The sequence below is a fragment of the Lontra canadensis genome, unplaced genomic scaffold (assembly GCF_010015895.1).
Source record: "Lontra canadensis isolate GAN:19392208 unplaced genomic scaffold, GSC_riverotter_1.0 scaffold54, whole genome shotgun sequence".
Classification (NCBI taxonomy): Eukaryota; Metazoa; Chordata; class Mammalia; order Carnivora; family Mustelidae; genus Lontra; species Lontra canadensis.
In genome coordinates, this window is record NW_022631048.1 from 13,069,592 (window position 1) to 13,084,428 (window position 14,837).

The window sequence follows — 14,837 nt, forward strand, 5'->3', positions numbered from 1 at the left end:
TTACAACCTCTTGGGACACAATGCGTCCACACGTGGGCCTTTGGCTACTTCCTCCCAGCGCGGCCAAATGCCTACGGCCAAATGCCTACGTGCGCCTCAGCAGAAGGGCAGGCAGCGCTGAGGCCAAGCCCCCGCGACCTCCCGGTACCTGTGACCAGCCCCACAGCTGTCAGGAACTCTGGCAACAGCAGGGCCTACAGCTCGGGCCTCCCCAGCACCCATCTTCTTCCAACCTCCTGACCCCAGAGCCGCCCCTGCTGCTGTGAGCCAAACACACAGAAACCAAAGGAGGAGCACCGTGGGGGGAGGAGCATCCCCAGAGGGAGGGGTGAGGGAGAGGAGCGCCCCCAGCGGGAGGGGTGAGAGAGAGGAGCGCACCCAGAGGGAGGGGTGAGGAGGAGCACCCAGAACAAAGGCAGGGACCGGTCAGCCCAGTTCTGACGAGTCCCCCACCTCATGCCGGCAAGGGAAAGCCTGGCCAGCTGCGCCCAGCAGGAGAGGGCGGGCACCTTCCCCGAGGGACACAGCCGGCGGCGTCCGTGAGCAGGTGCCATGCGGGCTGCCCGCAGAGGGCGGCGCTCCTACCCTGCACCCACACCGCCGCCAAGGCCGCGCCGCGGGCACTGCAGACCCGCGCGCTCACAGCCAGCAGCCGATGCCACGCCCAGGGGCGGGGCCACCCAGGCTCCTCCTCGCAGCGCGCGCCCGCTGAGCCGGCGAGCACCTGAGCCGGCGAGCACCTGTGCCGAGCACCTGTGCGGAGCACCTGTGCCAAGCACCTGGCCGGCGACCACCTGGCCGGCGACCACCTGCGCGCGCCAAAAGGATCCCCGCTGGTGAGAGCATGGCCGGGGCCTGACCCCGCGGAGACCGGCGCCTGGAGGGAGACCAGCAGGAGAGCGTGTGAAAAGCTGGCGCGCCCGGCGAGCGGGCAGTGAGGGCGAAAGGACCGCGCGGCAGACACGCACAGACTCCGAGCAGCTGCGGGCCGCCCGTGTTAATGTGCCGCGGGTACAGGGGAGCGCCCGGTAGTCCTCCTGCAATTCCCCGGTGTGAAGTTCTTCCGAAATAAAGAGAGTGGTAGAGACGCATGGAAACAGTGCTCGTCCCACAAGACCGCACACGCTAGGACCCGTGTGACGCAGGATGAGACGTTTGCCACCGCGAAAGAACTCGCCCCCGGGGGTCAGAGAAAAGGGCAGTGAAGCACAAGAGAAAAACAAACAAAAGACCCATCAGAGGTGCCCCCTCCTGCTGCGGCCAAGACCCGGCCACGGAGGAAGAGGGAGGTGAGGACATGATGTCGGCCAGCGTCCAGGACCGCCAAAAGGGTCACATCGTGCCCCCCCGCAAAACGCAGTGCCACTGGGAGCCAAGCACAAGCTTCTTAGAACACGCACAACCCTGACATGTGCAAAGAGCTCTGGAAATGAAGGTTCCCACGCAGGGAACTTCTGGCGATTGGGGGATGTCACATGTCTCCCCTGCATACACCAGGTGATAAGATATCAGTGACAGGGCTTTCTGCCCCTGGTGACTACAGAAAAGTTCCAGCTCTAAGAATGAACTCACGAGAGCATGCGATGTAGACACACAAGGGCCACAGATGTCTCTGTGTAACAGGTGTCAAAACAGCAGAATCTTTGTAAGGGGTACGCATAACCAGTAACCCTGGCTCTTCAACCCCCCTCCAGGATAAAGAACTGTTCCTGATACTTAATCAGGTGCGCTCCGTCACCTTGTCCCTATACCTGCTGCATGTAGCTACAGAAATCTGTGCAGGCCAAGAAACAGCACCCCAGCAAGGGTGGCCAGGGTGGGCCCTACTTCCCCAGCAACAGCAGACCCACATGACAGAGTTCAAGCGATAAGGGGATGGAGAAGGGGGAGTGGGCCCTTCGTCTACTCACTCTGCACAGTGCACATCCTGACCCACCACCCTGTGCTCCTTCCTACAGCACTCGGGTCTATCTTACAGCACTAAGCCTCCCCAAACATGGTGAAAGAGTTTCAGGAAGGCAGCAACAACTCCCCAGAAAGCACTGGACCCAGTGGGCACTAAACATGTATCTGAAATAAATGAGGTCAAGGAAGTAAAACCGTGTATGTGTACAGAAAAGTAGACACATGTAGGAAAGTGATCTGAAAAGCTCTAATAATAGTTGTTCCTAGTGGAGAGGATTTTTTTCTTCATTTTTTCTTGATTATACTTTGCTGTTTTTCTAAGCTGTAAATGTTTTTTTTTTGTTGTTGTTTTTGTTTTTGTTTTTTAGTAAGGAAAAATCTTAAGTTCATTTTGGAAAATAAAACCCAAAATTGTTAGCAAATACCATTTTCATCTATTGGCTTGGCAAGTATTCAACAATCTGGTAATGTGTCACGTGAGCAAGGATATTTGAAAACCTGCATTCTGATAAGTGACTATTTGGAATACAAACAGGCACTACTGTGGAGAAGAATTTATCAGTGTGTACTAAAAATTACAAATGTACATAAAGCTTCCTAATAATGGCATTTCCAGGGCTTAATCCTATAGATACACGTACACACCTGAAAGCTAGGCAGACGGCTCATCTCTGCATTTTGTGTGAGAGCAAAAGGGCGACGTAAAATTCTATAAACAGGCTACTGTTGAAATGAATTGGACCAATCCATAAGGAAAAGCGCCACAGAGCCCCAGTGAGGACTAAAGAAACTGCATATGCATAATGCAAGATCTCCAAAACACCGTCAAGAAGAAATAACCCAAAAGAGGTCCCTAGTGTCCTAACAGAAACAACACCCCCACAACAACGAGCACATCTACGAGCAGATCTTGGTTTCTAGATGCCATTTCCACTGAAAGCAACCAGGCTCCTCGGTCTAATGTCTGGTCTGGATGGGCCGGCGCAGGAAAGCAAGAGAATAGCCTAGAACATCTTGGAGCAAATGTAACCGAGAGCTCAGGGTACTGGGGACTAGTCAAAAGTCACCGGCCAGGGCGCCTGGGTGGCTCAGTGGGTGAAGCCTCTGCCTTCAGCTCAGGTCATGATCTCAGGGTCCTGGGATCGAGACCCGAATCGGGCTCTCTGCTCAGCAGGGAGCCTGCTTCCTCCTCTCTCTGCCTGCCTCTCTGCCTACTTGTGATCTCTCTCTCTCTGTCAATCAAATAAATAAATAAAATCTTAAAAAAAAAAAAAAAAGTCACCGGACACATGCCAACATGAATACACTGAACAGGACTGAACTGCCCTTAAAAATGGTTAAGATGGTAAACGGTAGGTTATGGAGTTTTGACCTCAATTAAAAATAAAGACACCAGAGCCAGCCCACAGTGGCTCCTACTTGTTAAGTTCGCAACAATTTGAGCTTCAAAGCTAATAATAACAGTAAAAGATTACAATAAAAGAACTTTAAAATGCAGAAACCTAGGGGTGGGGCACCTGGGTGGCTCAGTGGGTTAAGCGTCTGCCTTCGGCTCAGGTCATGGTCTCAGGGTCCTGGGATTGAGCCCCGCATCTGGCTCTGTGCTCAGCACTCCCCCACCCCCTGCCTGCCTCTCTGCCTACTTGTGATATCTCTCTTTCTCTCTCTCTCTCTCTCTCTGTGTCAAATAAATAAATACAATCTTAAAAAAAAAAAAAGAAAAAAGAAACCTAGGGGGCACCTGGGTGGCTCAGTCGGCTAAGTGCCTGACTTCAGCTCAGGTCATGATCCCAGCGTCCTGAGATCGAGCCCCGCTTCGGGCTCTCTGCTCAGCATGGAGTCTGCTTCTCCCTCTCCCTCTGCCCCTTTCCCCACTAGTGCATGTGCACTCTCTCTTGCTCTCTCTCTGAAATAAATAAAATAAAATAAAATAAAGCAGAAACCTGGCTGGGGCACATGGGTGGCTCAGTTGGTTGAGCATCTGTCTCCAGATTTCACCTCAAGTCATGATCTCAGGGTCATGGGATCAAGCCCCACGTCAGGCTCTGCACTCAGTGGGGAGTTGGCTTGGGGCTCTCTCCTCTCCTTCTGCCCCTCTACCCTGTACGTTCACTCTCTCTCTAATAAATAAATCTTAAAAAGAAAAATGCAGGGGTGCCTGGGTGGCTCAGAGTGTTAAAGGCTCTGCCTTCGGCTCAGGTCATGATCCCAGGATCCTGGGATTGAGCCCCACATCGGGCTCTTTCCTTGGTGGGGAGCCTGCTTCCTCCTCTCTCTCTCTGCCTGCCTCTCTGCCTACTTGTGATCTCTCTCTGTCCAATAAATAAATAAAATCTTAAAAAAAAAAAAAGAAAAATGTGGAAACATGGCAAGTGGTGAGTCAGCTTCACCAGGAATGGAGCAAACAGATCTTGATCAGCAAGTCTGAGTGCAGTTTGTGAATCAGGTGGCAATACAGGATTGATGTGAATTTCCTGACTGAATGGTCTGAGGACGGTGGTCCTTGTATCAAGAAAACACACGCTGGGGGCGCCCGGGTGGCTCAGTCAGTTAAGCATCTGCCTTCAGCTCAGGTCATGATCGCAGGGTCCCAGGATCAAGCTCTGCATCGGGCTCCCTGCTCAGTGGGAAACCTACTTCTCTCTCCCTCTGACCCTCCCCCTGCTTGTGCCCAGTCTCTCTCTCTCTAATAAATAAAATCTTTTAATTAAAAAAAAGAAAGCACACACTGAAGGAAGAAGGGTTATGGAACATCATGTCTGCAATTGCTTTTTTTTTTTTAAGATTTTTACTTCTTTATTTGTTTATTTGAGAGAGAGAGAGAGAGAGAGAGCACAAGCAGGGGGAGGGAGAGGGAGAAGCGGGCTCCCTGCTGAGCAGAGAGCCCGACATGAGGCTCGATCCCAGGACCCTGAGATCATGACCCAGGCTGAATGCAGACACTTAACCGACTGAGCCACCCAGGTGTCCCAAGCAATTGCTTCTTAAATGGGTTAGAAATGTTAATACTTGGGAATCTGGGTGAAAGGTCTCTGAGTACCCTGTGTACTCTTTATGCAACTTCTTTGTAAACTTAACATTGTCTCTATATAAAAACTTAAAAATTCAATTGTCTACAGCAAAACTAATACTGTTGGCTTCACTATATGTGCAGGACTGCCAAGAGCTCTGCAAAGACAGGCGGCGGCGTCCGCACAGTGCTCCTGCCAACGGGCTCCTGCGGCCCACGAGAAAGCGCGGCAGAGGCTCACGGCTGTCTGCAACGAGCGGCGGCTAGCAACACCACGAACCGTACAAGCACTCGACCCAAGAGCAGACCGATGAGGGAGGAACAGAGCCCAAGAGAAACAGAAAGCAAACGGGGGCGTGGCCGGCAAACACAAACCTGTATCAATAGTTACGTGCGAGCAGAACCGAAAGGTCCCAGGCGTCAGACTAGATGAAAAAGGAATAACGAGGGGTGCCTGGGGGGCTTCATCGGCTGAGCCAGTACTTGGCTTCGGCTCCGGTCATGATGTCAGGGTCCTGGGATCGAGCCCCGGGTCGCGCTGAGCTTCAACGGACGCCTGTTTGTCCCTCTCCCTTTGTCCCTCCCGGACTTGCGCTCACTCACTCTCTCTCTCTGAAATAAAGAAAGTCTTTAAAAAAAGAAGAACTCACCACTGGGGCACCGGCTGGCTCAACTGGTAAAGCACGCGACTCCTGATCCCGGGGTTGTGAGTTCAAGCCCCACGCTGGGTGTGGAGCCCACTCAAACACAAATTAAACAAATACAGCAACGATTTAAAAAAAAAAAAAAAAAAAGGATGGGGGCGCCGGGGTGGCTCAGGGGAGTAAGGATCTGCCTCTGACTCAGGTCATGATCTCGGGGTCCTGGGATCAAGCCCGCATCAGGCTCCTTGCTCAGCAGGGGAGTCTGCTTCTGCTTCTCTCTCTCCTGCCCTGCTCGCACTCGCCCTCTCAAATAAATTAATAAAATCTTTAAAAAAAAAAAAAGGAGTACGTACTGCCTGAATCCATGTATGTGAAGTTCTCGAACAGAAACCAATCCCGATGGGCCGTCTAGAGTGCCAACCGTCAGAACAGCGGCTGCCTCGGGGAAGGAGGCGGCATCCCAGGAGGCACGAGGGACCTTCTGAGTGATGACAATGGTCTGTTTCTTGGCGGGACTCCGGGACGCACAAGTGTACACAGCTGTTAAAATTTAGCTAATGTACTTTTTTTTTTTAATGATTTTATTTATTTATTTGAGAGAGAGAGAGACAGAGAGCAAGCATGAGAGGAGAGAGGTCAGCGGGAGAAGCAGACTCCCCGCCAAGCAGGGAGTCCGATGTGGGACTCGATCCCAGGACTCCAGGATCATGACCTGAGCCGAAGGCAGTCGCCCAACCAACTGAGCCACCCAGGCGCCCCAGCTAATGTACTTTTAAGATGCGTATGTTTCGGTGTGTCTTTTACAGCAAAAGAAAACCGGAAACGATATTGAGCCCCAGCTACTGACAGGCCTGCTGAAGCACCCAGAGGGGAGTGGAATGTGTCCGTAACTGACCCTGAAATGCACCAGAGAGGCAGGGCGAGGCTTCCGGCGGGCTCAGAGATACACGGGTAGGTGTGCATAACAAATGTTAATGGCAGAATCTACGTGGTGGGTGGACAGGGATTTGCTGTAAAATCCTTTCAACTCTGCTGGATTCAAGAAGGTTCACAACCAAATGCTGGGGGGTGGACTGCAGTCTTCTTCCACGGAGGAGGCTAAAGATTCAATCCTGGGGGAAAGGAGCCTTCTTCTTTTAATAGATTTTATTTCTTTATTTGACAGAGAGAGACAGAGAGAGCACAAGCAGGAGGAGGGGCAGAAGGAGAGGGAGAAGCAGGCTCCCCGCTGAGCTGGGAGCCCGATGCAGGGCTCCATCCCAGGACACTATGATCACGACCGGAGCTGAAGTCAGACACTTGGCCAACTGAGCCACCCAAGCATTCCCGAGAGGAGGCCTAACGGGGCCTGGCACGTAGGAAGGTCAGGTCGGTTTCGGCTACTGTTACACCGCAGAATGTACACGGGTGACAGTCATTGAGAGGGACATGTCTCCTGGCAGTTAGACCTAGGACATTTGCTGACATGTGACCCGCAGGGTGAGAGACCTGCCACATGGTCTGTCCAAGCATTAGATTCATATACTGCATCCCCGCCAGGTCGACAGCGAGAGAAAATGGAATGTTCTAGAGCACCCAGTACTGCAGAGTTAATGGTAAGGACACACAGGAGGCCAACAGTGGGTCCAACAGTGCGGGGAACTACAGTAAAGAATTAAGTGTCTTTCTCCCCAGAGTCACGAGCAGCAGCAGGTGAATCAGCGGGTCCCGCACGAGGGAGCGGCTCCACACATAAGGACAGGAGTTCGCTCGTCCACACCCACAGTGCTCGCTTTCAGAGTGCAAGGATCCTTCCCGCCTCCAGGTTACAAGACACCCACCTTCCTAAGCCTCAAACAAAAGCCTAAATCCCCATGTCCTGCTGCACTTGGTGAAGCGGATTAGTCCCACTGCACGCATCCAATCCCCACCATCAAATGTCTTAATTCTTGGCACAAGCCCGGCCAAAAAAACACCACTATTCAGGCACACTTAGGAGGGAAAAGTATCATTTCTGGCCGGCAGAGCACAGCACAGGTCATCCTGCGACCCTGAGCAGCCTGTCTGTGCATCAGGTGACCATGGAGACCAGGTGCTCAGGACCTCTGGGTGAGACTGAGACCAATTCCCCCCAATTCCCCGCGAGATGGTCCTTGCACAGGACTCCCGCCACACCTCCCTGATCTCCAGGGTTTGCCTCCAAACAACCTGAGTATGCTTTCACAAAGCCGGGAACCAGGCGGCACACACACACGGTTCTCCCTCAGCCCTGGACGCCCCAGAGCCAGGCGTGGCAGGGCCGGTGCCCCCACCCCCGAGGCCTCTCCTGGGCATGGAACAGCGTCTCCTCCCCTTGTCCTCATGTGGTCGTCCCTCCATGTGTGTCTGCGCCCTGACTGCCTCCTCTGATGAGGACCCCAGTCGCACTGGGGTAGAGCCTGCCCTAGTGACCTCGTTTTGCCTCAATCACCTCTTTAAGAGCCGTCTCCAAGTACAGTCCTGTTCTGAGGTCCCGGGGAACCTCGGGGCTTCACCCCGTGGATTTGGGGGACGGTTCAGCCCAGAGTACCTGGGCAGCAGGGGTAGACGAGGAACAAGCTGCGGTGCATTGAAGGTATTAGAAGTTGGGGTAAAGGAGCTTTATTTAAGGATTTTCTCTACGCTTGTCCTTGACGCCTTCACAACAAAAAGGGTTTGTCATTTGCTCTCATCAAAGTGCACTTTCTCTGAACTTCCACTCTCGTGGGTCCTCCGAGCCCCACTTGCAGCTGTGACCACAGAGCTCATCTGTGTCCCCGCATCTGGTCCTGGCACTCGATCAGCACCAGGGAAGAGCTGTTACAGGGAGCGACAAAGAGCCCAGCAGCTTCCACCCCGCCCCTGGGCCCAGGGCCCTCCCAGCACCTCGGGGGCCCCAGCCCGCACATCTCTTGCTCCTGAACAGCAGGCACACGGGCCCATGTGGGGCGAGCTGGCGCCCGCCGCGTCCCCTTCTCCTACGCTCTGTGGGCACCGGCTCTCCAAGCAGGATGCAGCGGCCCCAGCCCTGCTTCGCATGGCACAAAGCGTGTCCTAGGCGCTGGGATAAGGGAACAGGAGGGTCTCACGCTGCCGGCTCCACGAGACTTAAGGGTGGCAGCTGACTCTCACCACAGAGCGGGGACGAGCCGGCCGGTGCTGCCGATAGGAAGACGCGGGAGAGCCACAGGGACCGCGGTCGCCAAGCCCATCGCTACAGACAGCGCTGGTCCCCAACCTCACAGGCACAGTGCTGATGGCCCCCCTCGCTTCACAGCGGTCCACTCGGCGGTACCATCGCTTAAAGAAATGCGTTCCTCTCCAGGATGTTCCTCCGGAAAGATGTTCTGAGCCGTAGCAGAGAGGCACCGTGAATTCCAGGCCACTGGCACGGCCAGCAGGTCATGGGGTCTGGAGGCGGCAGGGACTCTGCAGCTCCTCACACTGGAAACTAATAAATGCAGGTACCACGGGGGCAGCGACTCTGCAAATCAGAGCGGAATGAGCCTCGCAACTGCTGGCCTCCCTGGGCTCGTCCGCTGGCTGCTGGGCCTATGGTCCCTGCCGGCACCTCCCAGCTCAGTGGCACTACATGGTCACCCAAGAGTCTCTATGAAACTGACCGAGAGGCAAGACAAAACAAGGCACAGACCCCAAAGTCCCTGTGTTACCCCGTGTTACAAATGCGACATGTCGTGACTGACCATTGCTTTTTGTGTTTTTTTTATTTTATTTTATTTTATTTAACAGACAGAGATCACAAGTAGGCAGAGAGGCAGGCGGGGGTTGGGGGGGAAAGCAGGCTCCCTGCTGAGCAGAGAGCCCGATGCGGGGACTGGACCCCAGGACCCTGAAACCATGACCTAAGCCAAAGGCAGAGGCTTAACCCACTGAGCCACCCAGGTGCCCCCTGGCCGTTGTTTAATGGGAGAGAAGAAGAGAATAAAAAACTCACAGTGCATTGCTTTTATGAAGTACCATTTCCTTAAATTCTCATTTCAGCTATGCGTGCGCACACACGCGCGCGCACACACACACACACACACACACACACGCCTGTGGAGAAGGCTGTCTGACATCTGGAGACAAAGGTGTAAAGACACTGGTCCAGCCAAGCCCCCAGTTCCTCACAGACACTGCCTGACAGAAGGTCCAGCAGCTACCGGAGCTGACGGCCGAGGGCCCGTAACTTGGGGGGCTGTTTTCTCCCCACTTTTTATATGAAAACTCAAAAATTCACACAAGTGAACAGAATAATGGATGAGGAAGACCCACGACCAGCACATTCCACTATCTCCCCTCTGTTTTGTTTCTTGTCTGGGTAAAGCCAGTCTCAGGCGTCCCACCATTTTACCTATAAACAGCTCAGCGTGGAGGTCTACCAGCTCAGAACTCAGCCACACGTAATACAGACATTCTATGCCACAAAATTAGTAATAACTCCCTGCTACTACTTAACACCCAGTCCTACATTTCCAGAGTACCTTATAGCCTTTCTTTATTTACATTTACAGAGAGCACAATAAAGTCACCCGACGTAAAAATATTTAACCATTCAGGACGAAAGCCCGGACGCCAGAGGAGTGACCAGGAGCAGAAGCTGGGCCCCGAACCGCACAGAGGCCTGGTGGTGACCTCCCACGGCCTGGGGTCCTCGTCCGATCAAGCGTACGGCCCAACTCACGCGAACACCTAAGCTTCTCACAAAAAAGAATTACATCCTGACAGAACAGGGTCAGAACTCGTGGAACTTGAGTCCATTTTATAAGGTGGTAACATTATTCTCCAAACCCCAAATGAGGACTTGTGTTCTGATAGACAGCAGTCACTCTGGGGACATGTGGCGGGGAGAGTGGCCCCCCGTGGTCACTTCTACTCCCCAGGCCCCACGCCTCTAGCAGGCAGTGGACTTGCTGGTGCACACACATGCATCCCCCAGATGTACCAGGACCGGCTCCTCCCACTACCTCATCACCCAGAACTTTCCATGGGACATTACAGGGGCTCCGGTCACCCTCATCCTATGTGCCAGGGTAGCCCAAGAAAGGACAGGGCTGGGGGCACCTGGGTGATTCAGTTGGCTCAGCAGCCTACCCCTGATTTTGGCCCATTTCATGATCTCAGGATGGCGAGATCGAGCCCCGTGTCAGGCTCTGTGCTGGGCATGCAGTCCGCTTAGGATTCCCTCTCCCTCTCCTCCCGCGCTGCTCAAGAAAGAAAGAAGGAAAGGACGGAGCTGTGCCTGGGGCCACTTGATATGAAACCCACCCTGTTGTACTTACTCTCTGGTGAGCTCTACAGCTCACCGCCTCCGGTGCTGGGGAAGTAACAGGCCACATTACAACACACCTGAACAACTACCCGAGAAAGCCCTAGCACGAGTGTCTGAAGGCCTCAAGAGGCCTAACTGTCCACAGCTTTAAAGGTTAAATCTCGGGCGCCTGGCTTGCTGGCTCAGTACAGCATGCGACTCTGGATCTCGGGGTCATGAGTTCAAGCCCTATGATGCGCCGAGAGCTTACTTTAAAAGAAAATTAAAATAGAAATTAAAAATAAAGGTTAAAACTGCAATGTTGAAAGAGCTAACCTGAAGAGAAATTTAAATGTCTAAACTGTACTTTCTTGGCGCCTGGGTGGCTCAATTGGTTAAGAGGCTGCTGCCTTCAGCTCAGGTCGTGGGTCCGGGTCCCGGGATGAGTCCCACGTCGGGCTCTCTGCTCAGCGGGAAGCCTGCTTCTCCCTCTCCCTCTGCCTGCCTCTCTGCCTACTTGTGATCTCTGTCAAATAAATAAATAAATAATCTTTAAAAACAAAATAGCAAACTGTACTTTCTTTCTAAAATTTTATTTGACAGAGAGAGCATGCACAAGCGGGGGGAAGGGGGTGTGCAGGTCGCAGATCCCTGTGCGGATCGCAGAGGGAGAAGCAGGCTCCCCATTGAGCAGGGAGTTCAATACAGGGCTCCATCCCAGGACCCCGGGATCATGACTTGAGACCAAGGCAGACGCTTAACCCAATGAGTCCCCCAGGTGCCCCCAAACTGCACTTTCATAAAGCTATTAGGTCATCACTTCTGCTATTTTAGCTTGAATTTGGGTAAAATTTTTAAAATAGATCAATCTGGTTAATATAAGCACCAAGTGTCATGAGCTGGAGGTGACCTCACACTGAATGGAGGAGCAGAGCAGAAAGGCTCTGACTGCTTGAGACTGGCAAAGAGCAAGAGGGAAAGTGTGCTAAACTGTGGCCTGGATAGGAATTCCCGCCCCAGAGCCGTCTGCTGGCCTGCCTATGGGAAAATGAGCTAGGGCAGGGGCCTAATACGGAGGAAACAGAGAACTCCTGTGTTAGGCAACCATGTAACAAGTGATTATCTTCTCTGATACAATGACATTCATCATTAACCTTCTCTAGGCCTAAATCTTCACATGGCCCCCACCTCAAAAATTCTTGAGTTTCACTGGCTTCTCACTTCTATTTTAGGAATGTCCCACTGATTCTTCGTCTCTCCCAACGTTGCTGAATATTCTAATGTTTCTACCAAACCTCACAGAGGGCTCTGAAGTCCGTCAGTCTATCCCATGCTTCTCGTCACAGAACCAGGTTAGCATCCATTGGAAGGGAGGGACCCTGCTCAGCCAGCCCCATCTGGCATGAGTGTGGAAGATGCTTTGAGGCCCAGACTGGTGACCCGCTGGGCCGGGAGCAACGCTGGCAGCCAAGAGCGCTGGGGACGGGCCATCTCCTGTGCGGGTCCTGGCCCACCTGCCTGCAGCAGGGAAGGAGACCGTGGACTGACTTTCTTCTGGAGCCTTCTACCGGCTGTGGCAGAAACATTATACCCAGCTCTCCCCTTCAGGGTGGGCAGCATCTCTCGCTGTCTAGCGCCTGCAGGCTGAATCACTTTCTCGGGCTCTTTTCCAGACTTCGGTATCTGCAGCTGGTACCACACTTTAATTAGACATAACACAACACGTTGCCGACATAACACAACAAGGAGGAAAGAAAGTGAGGGAAAAGCACCACCCCATCCGCGGAGGGCCACCGGGGGCCACACGGATTTCAAGCACAACCTTTCAAGAGTGGGGCACCTTGGGAAACAAGGGGAGGAGTCCGCTGTGGGCACAGCTGGCTCGGGCCAGCACAGGCTGTGCGACCAGAGGACCTACCCAAGCCTGTCTGAGATCTGAACACAGAAGCGCACACTAACGAAACCCAGCGCGTTGTAAGTCCTCTACCCGAAAGAGACATTGCGCTGAAACCGTTCTGCACTTCAGAGGCAGCCAAGCTATGACAGTCTCCCGAAACGAGAGTGACGTTATCAGCCCCTCCGGCCGGTAAGGAAGGCCACCTCCTGGAAGGCCACAGAAACCGAGGAGTCCCCTGAACTATGTCCGAAATGCAGCCGCCGACGGAGCGCGCCGGAGCGGCGGGGCGAGCAGGGCCGAGCGCGGCGGCCCGGAGGCGCACCGTGTGCGTGTGCGCGGCACCACGAAACCGGAGGCACCGAGCAGCCCCGCTCTGCGCGGGGCGGACTCCCCATTGTCTCCCAGACACCGGCCCTGGAAACTTTCCTGCGCCGCGGCGGGCCGGCCCCTCCGCAGCCCCTGCGCCCTGCGCCGCCGGCCCGGCCATGTGCAGAGCCGGGGTTGGGGGACCCACTGACCGGAAGGGGCGGAAAGGCGTGGCTCCTTCCTCCCCCGCCGCGCGGCCGGGCCGAAGGACCACCTAACCCCATTGTCCGGGGGCGCGTCTCCCGGCCCATCCGCGGAGCCCGACGCCCGCGGCCCAGCGCCGGGCCCGAGCGCACGGCGCACCCGGGGAACCCCGGCCTGCCGGCCGCCCTCTCCCCCCAAGAGTGTGCGCCCCCGACCGCCCCACGCCTGACCTCACATCTAACCTCCCCCCGTGGGACCGCCCAGCGCCCCGCGCCGGCTGGCCGTCAGCGCGGCCCCGAGGGACCTCCCAGTCCACCCCCGGCGCCCGCCCCGCCGCCCCGCTCCGGGTCCAGCCCGCCCCCCGCCCGGCTCGGGAGCGCCCGCCCGCGCACGCTCACCTTCTTGCCCTTCTTGCCCTCCTCCTCCATGTCGCCGCGAGCGGCCCCCGCGGCCCGGCCCGCCCCGGGAGCCCCGCGCCGCCCGTGGCCGCTACATGCTCGCCCGGCCCCGCGGCCGCCGCCGCCGCCGCCGCCGCCGCTCCTGCGCCTCCCGCCCGCGCGGCCGCACTCTCCGGCCGCGGCCGCCAGGGGACGTCCGCGCCCTGCACCCCACACCCCGCACTTCCGGGCCGAGGCGCGGTCCCGCCCCGCGCCCCGCCCCTCGCCCCGCCCCCACACCTCAGGGCCGCCGGGAACGCGCCCGCCTGACCCGCCCCCTCACGGCCGCGAGATCGCGCCTGCCGCGCCCCAATCCCGCCCCACGCCCTTCAGAGAGGACGAGAGCGCGCCTGCCCCGCCCCGGATCCGTCTCCGGCCCCTTAAGGCCGCAGGAGCGGCTCCAACTTTTCAATTCTGCCGCCATCTTTAGGGCAGCCAACTTCCCGGCCTGCCTCGCGCTCGGGATGGCCACGCACAGGCCGACAGGGAACGGAGGGAGGGGCTAGCCAGAAGGTGAGGGGCGTGGCCGGTGGGGGAGGGGCCAGTGGGAGCGGCGGGATTCGCGGGAAGGGCTATGGGTAAGGTGAGGGCTTGGCTGGTGGGGAGGGGAGGGCTGGGGGCGGGGCTAGCAGGGAGGCAGGGCGGCGGGGCCGGCAGCAAGGTGGAGGACAGGAAAGGAGAAGAGGCAGCGCTGCTGGGAAGAAGGGGGCTATCGGGAAGGGGCGGGGCCGGTGGATAGGCGAGGGCGGGGCTGGCGGGAAGGTGAGGGGGGAATCTGTGGGGAAGGGGTTGGCCGGCAGGAAAGGGGGGACCGGATGAGGAAGGGGGCGGGGCTGGCAGGAAGGAGGCGGAGCCTACAAGATGGGGCGGGGCCGGTGGGAGGAAGAGGGCCGGACGGGGAGGGACGGGGCCCGCAGGACGGAGAGGACTGGCTGGGAAGGGGGCGGGGCCAACGGGAAGACGGGGCGTTGGGCTTGGCCAGCAGGCGGGGCGGGGCCTGCGGGGCGAAGCCCCCTCCTTTCTGTCTCTCGGTTTGCAGGGCGGTTCGTGGGCCCCTGTGAGGCCCCTTATGAGACCTCCCCGCGCCAGCGCCCGTCACTCCGACTCGGAGGACGGCGGACGTGCGGGCACAACGACGCCTGGGCTCTGTCCGAACACACGTAGCCCTTCAGCAGCGCCTGGGACA

At 56.3% G+C, this 14,837-nt stretch overlaps 1 protein-coding gene across 1 annotated transcript in view; it reads right to left on the bottom strand.

Moving 5' to 3' along the window:
• Positions 1-13,740, bottom strand: part of CCM2 (CCM2 scaffold protein) — a 44,003-nt gene extending 30,263 nt beyond the window's left edge. The window contains exon 1 of the mRNA XM_032875033.1: positions 13,613-13,740. Coding sequence (XP_032730924.1) covers positions 13,613-13,642 — 30 coding nt within the window. The 5' untranslated portion in view covers positions 13,643-13,740. The remainder of the gene's footprint in view (positions 1-13,612) is intronic.
• Between the last annotated feature and the right edge of the window lie 1,097 nt (positions 13,741-14,837).